At 33.1% G+C, this 7,488-nt stretch overlaps 2 protein-coding genes across 2 annotated transcripts; one reads left to right on the top strand and one right to left on the bottom strand.

Annotated features, from left to right (window-relative positions):
- Nucleotides 1–1,062: 1,062 nt before the first annotated feature.
- On the top strand, nt 1,063–2,709 carry LOC120191948 (60S ribosomal protein L6, mitochondrial-like). The gene is made up of 2 exons (XM_039194810.1): nt 1,063–1,140; nt 2,224–2,709. The coding sequence occupies exon 2, from the start codon at nt 2,243–2,245 to the stop codon at nt 2,549–2,551; it is 309 nt and encodes a 102-aa protein (XP_039050741.1). The 5' UTR covers nt 1,063–1,140; nt 2,224–2,242; the 3' UTR covers nt 2,552–2,709.
- Nucleotides 2,710–3,084: 375 nt separating this feature from the next.
- On the bottom strand, nt 3,085–5,305 carry LOC120191947 (serine hydroxymethyltransferase 4). The gene is made up of 4 exons (XM_039194809.1): nt 4,566–5,305; nt 3,935–4,325; nt 3,745–3,846; nt 3,085–3,610 (listed from the first exon to the last, which is right to left on the bottom strand). The coding sequence occupies exons 1-4, from the start codon at nt 5,241–5,243 to the stop codon at nt 3,366–3,368; spliced, it is 1,416 nt and encodes a 471-aa protein (XP_039050740.1). The 5' UTR covers nt 5,244–5,305; the 3' UTR covers nt 3,085–3,365.
- Nucleotides 5,306–7,488: the final 2,183 nt, after the last annotated feature.

The raw sequence follows: 7,488 nt of genomic DNA, 5'->3' as shown, positions 1-7,488 counted from the left end.
CTACTTTTATTGTCTATTGGTTTTTGAAATTTCAGTTGTAACTTTATTAGTAATAATGACTGTTAAAAAAGAAAAATAAAAAAAATAATAATTTTTATTTTTTTTAATCATTAATATCTGATTTATTAGTCAATAATCTACGTAGTGTATTATTGAGTCTTATTTATATAATATTTTCAATTGTTGATTCATGCATTTTCTTAAATAAAGACATTCAGATGTCATTTGACTAAATAAATATAAAATACGTATTATTTTTATAAATTAATCAATATAAAAAAATATTTTTATAGTAAAATTTATTTATACTATAAAATAAAATTATTTTGATAATTTATTAGTTGATTTCGAGATGACGTGTGATAACAAATTCAACCAAATATTAAATAATTATGTATATAGATATTGAATAAATTCAAAAAATATATTACTCAAATTTTTGATTTAATTATTGGTGTTCGATCTAGTGATGAACTAATTCGGGTTGATTGTTATAAATTCATTATAAGTACGATTCTACTGACCTAAATTACTCCATTCATAATGTCTGCTTTCGAATGTCTAATCTAAATATAATACCTAATCTCATTAGATTAAGTCAAAATTAAAACATATATAATAAGTATTTAAATAATAATTACGTCTAAATTAATAAAATTTAACTTCAAATTCATTAATTCTTAATGTATCCAAATAAAAGAAATTAGGATAAATTATAAAGTTCATCATTGAACTTTACTATCTCTCTTATTTTGTTCACTAAATTTTAAAAAAATTCAATTTCTTCACTAAACTTAATAAATTGAGTTTTTTATTACTCCTCCACTAAATATTTAACGGCATTAAAATGATGTCATTTTAAAAAAATAAAATTTTCACCAAAATAACATTATTTTGCATCTATATAACAACCCATTTATATCATCATTAATAAGAAAACGACTTAAAGACAAAAAAACCCGTAAAATAGTAAAAAAATTAAAGTTTAGTTACCAAATTTACAATTTACTCAATAAAATATATAAAAGAAAAAGTTACTCTAAAATTTCCCTATCTACAATCGTCTCCCTTCGCAGAACACCGCCAGCCTCGCCCTCTCTTGACCTTCAAGTTTCTGGCAGACCGAGAAATTTAAATAAGGTAATGTTTGAAACCCTAAACTTAATTTAAAGATTAACTTCTACTTGATTCATGAAAATTTGTGTTATCTGCTCAAAATAGGGGTGACGGATGGCGCCGCTACCGCGCAACAGCGCCTGTAACCCCGCTACGTCACCTCTATTTGAATCCATGTGTCTTTCGATGTCAAAATGATGTAATTGTTTTTAATGAAATCTGGTCTTAGTACGACCTTTGTTGAAATGACATTTACTTCAACTCTTAAAATTTCTATCTTTCGGTTTATGTATTGTTTGAGAATTTGTCTTTGCCGTGTCATTTCTGTTGTTACATCTAAGATCCGTTGACAATTCAAATTGCTCTGTTTTTTTGCTTGGCTGCCTTTGCAACTACGTTAGAGTGCAATCGAATCCAGCTGAGCTCAAGCTATATGAAGTTTTAAGTTTGGCTCAAAATTTGCAGCTTGAAGCTTTTTGCTCGAGTATAATCTGAGTTGTATTTTTATAGCTCGTGGCTCGTGCTTGTTCTACTGGACTTTGATTAATCTCGCTTACATAGTACAAAATGAGTGATTCTCATGCTCTACTTCATATTTGATTATTTTTGCTTGAACTCGAGTTTAAGCTTGAATAATGATTTGTCAATACTAATTAAAAAAAAAGCATGATCAGACTTGCAAGCAAATTCGAATCAAGTATTAGGGTATTCAAATTTGGTTTATTCAATAACTTAGCTCAACCTGATAATGGTCTAGTCAAATTTGATTCATTTCGAATCAAACTTGAGTGGCTTGTGATAGCTGGTGTCTAATTTACACCCTACTTTGACTACATCTTAAGATCCTTAGACGATTATTTCTTGCTTGAGTTCTATTTCGATTTGGATTTAGGTCAAGGAATAGAGAACCCCTTAGTTTAGCCAAAATTATTAGGGTAGGGAAAGGGTGCAGAGTTTTTAACAGTTAACCATGTATTTATCAGATTCGGATAGTATGAAAACTAACAGGGTTCGGGTACCAATATCCTACTTGTCATTCCTACTTTCACTTCCTTTGAATATATATATATATTTCAATGGTCTTTTAAGTGATTACCACTTATTCAGGTGGTGGTTTTCGATCATCATGGAAGCTAAATTCTTTCGGTTTCTTAAAATTGTCGGAGTTGGTTACAAAGCCCGAGCTGAAGCTGAGGGAAGACTCCTATTTCTGAAACTAGGATACAGTCATGAGGTCGAACTTACTGTTCCTCCTGCTGTTCGTGTTTTCTGCTTCAAAAACAATGTTGTTTGCTGCACCGGACTCGACAAGCAGAGGGTGCATCAGTTTGCCGCTACGGTTCGAAGTTGCAAGCCTCCAGAAGTTTACAAAGGCAAAGGTATAATGTACATTGACGAAGTTATCAAGAAGAAACAAGGTAAAAAATCAAAATGATTTGTTGGAAGTGCTTGGTTTTACTTGGTGGAATTGCATTGTTTAACTTGGAAACTTGGTTGAATATCTGAACAAAATGTAGTAGGCATGTTGGAATCCTTGGCATCTATGCAACAATTTTTAGGGGTTTTCAATAAAGCACTTTGTTTTGATGTGTTTGATGGATGTTTTCTGAATCAGAATTGGATGAAAAGTAATTTTAAAGCCGGTGAAAATGATTTAATTTTTTTCCAGCCTTCTAGAGTTAGAGAAAAATGAGAGACTGTCATCCGAATCCTACATTTTTCCTGAAGTTTCAATGTTCAACCTGTATTGGGATATGTTTATGGTGGATGATCCTCTTAATGTATGAAAAATCTAGGGCATACTTGTGTTAGACACATAGGCTTATCTGACATTTAGTTGCTATATTTGGAGCTCATATACCCATATTCAAATCGAGTGCTGTTGTTAGAGTATTTGAATCGAGTACATACGTTAGAGATTCCGAAACGTTCGAGTGCAACAGCATATGTTAGAGATGTAGAGGTAGGTAATTATAAACCCAAATTTCTCGTTTATTGGTAATTAAAGCGATATGCAAATTGGTACATAAGTTTTATGCAAACTCTTACAAGAAATGGGCATCAAAAACTTGAAAAATCATACCGAATGGACCGCTAACCCTAGACAATGAAAACCATACATAGAAATGGAAGATACTCTTCATATATTTCCCTTGTTTTTCCACTCATTGGAAATTAGCAGAGGCAAACTTCCTTAAGACCCAGATGCTGATAATAATGGTAATAAAGCATAAAAATGCAGTTGAGATCTAATCCTTGAACTTCATCTCGGACATCTTGAAGCCCGGCATGTCGAAAGAGGATGCAAACTTTTCAACATCCGCCTTGAGCTCTTGGATCTCCTTGTTGTTTTCCAAACCTTTGTTGAAGTCCTTCAAGAGCTTTCCATACTGCTTTTGTATGTCCAAGGTGATGGTCACCGCTCGGTGGAGGAACTCGCCAATCTGTTCAAAGTCTTTCTCGACCAAGCCTCTCGAGGTCATGGCAGGTGTACCTGTTTATAGCAATTTGCATCATAAACTGGGTCATTTTAAATTTTTAACAAAAATTTTGATCAAGCTTCTAAGAATTCTGTTGCCATTCATCAGTGAGGAACACAAGCTAAATGATTATTGTAGTAGTTCTTACCAATTCGTACTCCACCGGGTGCCAACGCACTGCTGTCACCAAATACAGCATTCTTGTTGACGGTGATGTTGCACAGGTCACAAAGTTTCTCTACCTTGTTGCCTGTGAGAACAATGATAAAACTGATCAGAATCGAATCGAAAAGGCAGCTAAACGATAATTGTAAGACCAAGTGATTCAACTGTCATACCAGTCAATCCAAGAGGTCGGAGATCCCAAAGAACAAGGTGGTTCTCGGTCCCTCCAGTAACAAGCTGGTACCCCTTGCTCATCAGGTACTTTCCAAGGGCAACTGCATTGGCCTTAACTTGTTTTGCATAAGCCTTGAACCCGGGTGACATGGCTTGTTTCAAGGCAACGGCCAAAGCACCGATCTGGTGATTGTGAGGACCTCCCTGAAGAGAAGGGAAGACGGAAAAGTTGATCTTGTCTTCGAAATCATACACCGCACCTTCAGGTTGGCCCTTTTTGGGGGGTTTCGGTCCTTTACGGTAGAAGATCATACCGGCCCTAGGACCCCTCAAGCTCTTGTGGGTGGTGGTGGTGACAATGTCACAGAACTCAAACGGGTTCGCAGCCTCCTACTCCGACAACAAACAACGAGACCGGAAAATCAAGAACTACATAAAGTAACTTAATAGTGCTGAAATACCAATTGGATTAGATCGAAACAAAGATTGTGAGACCTATAATCAAATCCAGGAGATTTTAATATCAGAAAAACCATTGAAATCACAACTAAAACCAAGATCTAACAGCACCAATCACCAACAAACAAGATCAAAGGAAAACATAGTTAAAATCCAATTCAAACAATATACCTGAGCAGCAACAAGGCCGCTAATGTGAGCCATATCGCACAGCAAGAGAGCTCCACATTTATCAGCAACAGCCCTGAATTTAGCATAATCCCAGTCCCTAGGATAAGCACTCCCACCACAGATGATAAGCTTGGGCCTGAAATCCATTGCCTTCTCTTCCAACTTATCGTAATCAATATACCCGGTGCTCGAGTTCACCTTATAAGGCAAACTCTCAAAGTAAATCGAAGTAGCCGAAATCTTCTTCCCACCGGAGGTATAATACCCATGAGTCAAATGACCACCGGAAGGTAGATCCAGTCCCATGATCCGATCATGCGGCTGGAGGACCGCCGTGTACGCGGCGAAGTTAGCCGGGGAACCGGAATACGGCTGCACGTTGACACCCCATTTGGTTGGGTCGAGGTGAAAAGCCTCCAGAGCGCGAGACATGCAGTGATTCTCGATCTCGTCGATGTATTCGTTGCCTCCGTAGTAACGGTTCCCCGGCATACCCTCGGAGTATTTGTTGGTGAGGGCACTTCCGAGGGCTTCGATGACGGCGAAGGAAGTGAAGTTCTCGGAAGCGATGAGCTCGATGCCGCGGCATTGGCGGCGCTTCTCTTTCTCGATGAGATCGTGGATTTCAGGGTCGACGGATTGGAGGGAAGAGTTGCCCCAGGTGCTAACTGGATCCATTGCTTTTGGGGAGAGAACTGAAAAAGGATGGTGGCTATGGCGCTAAGGGGAGGAAGATCGGTGGCAAGAAATGCAGGATTTGTCTGGGTACTTATAGAAGTGTTTTGACGTGGTTGGTGATAATATTTTATAATTTTTTTCTGTTCTTTTTAATTATTTAATGATAAAATTCTAGTAATAAAAAATGATCAAATTCTAATCACAAAAAATAAATTATATAAATTTCAAATTTCATTAGTTTGAAAAAAAATCTTAAATTAGAATTATTTTTTAAAAAAAACTGAGCTTTGACATGGTATGGATCGAATTTTTCTTTAAAAAAATTAAGGTCGAATCATATTTAAATTAAATCCGTATCCTCTAGATATATTTATTATAATATTTTTTCTATATTTTAATTACTTTTTAATGTAATATATCTAATATTTTATTTTTGGATTAGGTGGTGGATCAAATTTTAGTGGAGTTAATTCGCATTGAATTATATTATAATTAAAATTGATTTGAATCATATTATATTTTTAACATGTTAGATCAAGAAAATAAATTGGTTTGATCACTATCATCATATAAGACTGTAAACAAGTTAAATTTGAGTATTGTTGAGCTCGACTTGATTCGAAAATTTTAAACTTAAATTCGACTCCATTCAAAAATTTTAGAGTTTAAAATTATCAAGCTCGACTTGAATTCGAAATAAAAAATTGAAGCTATACTTGATTTCGAAAATCTTAAACTCGGGCTCGAACTTAAACCTTAAGTACGTGAAAACTTTATATTAATCTTTTTAAAAACATATAAATATTAATATTATTAATAATTTGATTAAAAATTAAAATTTTAATATATTATTTTCAGGTTGTTAGTGAACTTTTCGAGTCGGATATCAAATAGTTCATTTTGATTAATTAAGAACTTGAATCGAGTTCAAGTTCGAGTTAAATTCATTCGAATCAAATATTAGTCGAGTTTTAATCAAATTAAACTAGAATAACTTATAATCTTTTATGGTCTCATTTACAATACTATTATCATCTCTATGTAACATTGTCAATATGACCTCATCTAAAAATTATATAGATATTTTTAAAAACATATAATACATTTCATCACGTGATAGTGTCATTATCTTAATGATTAACTTTGTTCAAAGTTAAAATCTTATTATCTTAATTAAAAAGAATCATAAAAGGACGATTTGTCCATACAAAATAAAGGCCAATGAAGACATAAACTTTAGCCATCTAAGCAAAGGAGGACCACAATCAAATTAATATTGTTTGTGAACAACCATCGTTTGAATTAGGCACACCAACCGTCAAAGCAGTTGTTAAAAGTTTGTGAACCAAAGGAAAATGAAATAAATCATATATAAAAGATGATTTCATATAGTTTTGGTTTCTATTTATATTTATGCACCACATAAATAACAATTCATTATAAATATAAATATGGAAAATAATATAGATATGAATATGATCATCCTAAACTTTTCGATTAATTTTTAATGTTTTTCGTTAACATGATAAGTTTATGTGCCCAAAATAATAACACAATACATGTTAGGTATATATAAATAATGAAGTAATATATGTCACATGTACATAAGTGATGACGTGACACGTGTCACGTCATTACTTTAGACACATAAAACTTATCACGTCAACGACCAATGTTGATTATTAGTCAATTAATGATTTATATTCAATCAAGCGCATTTTACTTCAAAGTGAAAAATTGAGAATCAAAATGTTTATAAATATATGAATCGAAATGTTTAAAAATATATGGATCAAAATGATTATTATATCAAACATTAGGAGTGAATTTTAACATTATGCCTATTTATATATAATACGTTGCTTTTTTAATAAGAATTTACATAAATACGATTTGATCCAAATTATCAATTTGGACGAAAAACCCCTAGATGAGTTTTTGGTAAGAATACCTACTACATGTGTACATCAATTTGGCATTTGACTTGAGTGGGTGACGACATTAGTTTTAGATATACATATGGATGGATACGATAGTTGAACTTGATAGGTTTAGATCCGACGCTACTTTATTTTATCGATTTTTTTTTTAAAAAGAAAGAAATCATATTCAAGTTGGATTTGGTCAAATTTAGATTTAGAGTAGAAAATATATGACTCGACTTGACCTGAAAAATAGTATAACTATATCTTATATATTTAGTGGTAATTGTAATAATAACCCTCTTTATATTATTTTTTTTCAA

Source organism: Hibiscus syriacus, unplaced genomic scaffold (genome assembly GCF_006381635.1).
Source record: "Hibiscus syriacus cultivar Baekdansim isolate YM2019G1 unplaced genomic scaffold, ASM638163v2 tig00116971_pilon, whole genome shotgun sequence".
In the NCBI taxonomy this organism is placed as follows: Eukaryota; Viridiplantae; Streptophyta; class Magnoliopsida; order Malvales; family Malvaceae; genus Hibiscus; species Hibiscus syriacus.
Note: the sequence above shows the minus strand (reverse complement) of the source record. Positions and strands in the feature narration are given on the sequence as shown.

What these genes read in the sequence shown, in the direction of transcription:
- LOC120191948 (XM_039194810.1), top strand. Translation starts at nt 2,243, where the DNA reads ATGGAAGCTAAATTCTTTCGGTTTCTTAAAATTGTCGGAGTTGGTTAC.
- LOC120191947 (XM_039194809.1), bottom strand. Translation starts at nt 5,243, where the DNA reads ATGGATCCAGTTAGCACCTGGGGCAACTCTTCCCTCCAATCCGTCGAC. An exon ending in GCGGCCTTGTTGCTGCTCAG is followed by an intron (nt 4,326 to 4,565) that starts GTATATTGTTTG and finishes TTGTCGGAGTAG; the next exon opens with GAGGCTGCGAACCCGTTTGA. An exon ending in ACCCGGTGGAGTACGAATTG is followed by an intron (nt 3,611 to 3,744) that starts GTAAGAACTACT and finishes TGCTATAAACAG; the next exon opens with GTACACCTGCCATGACCTCG.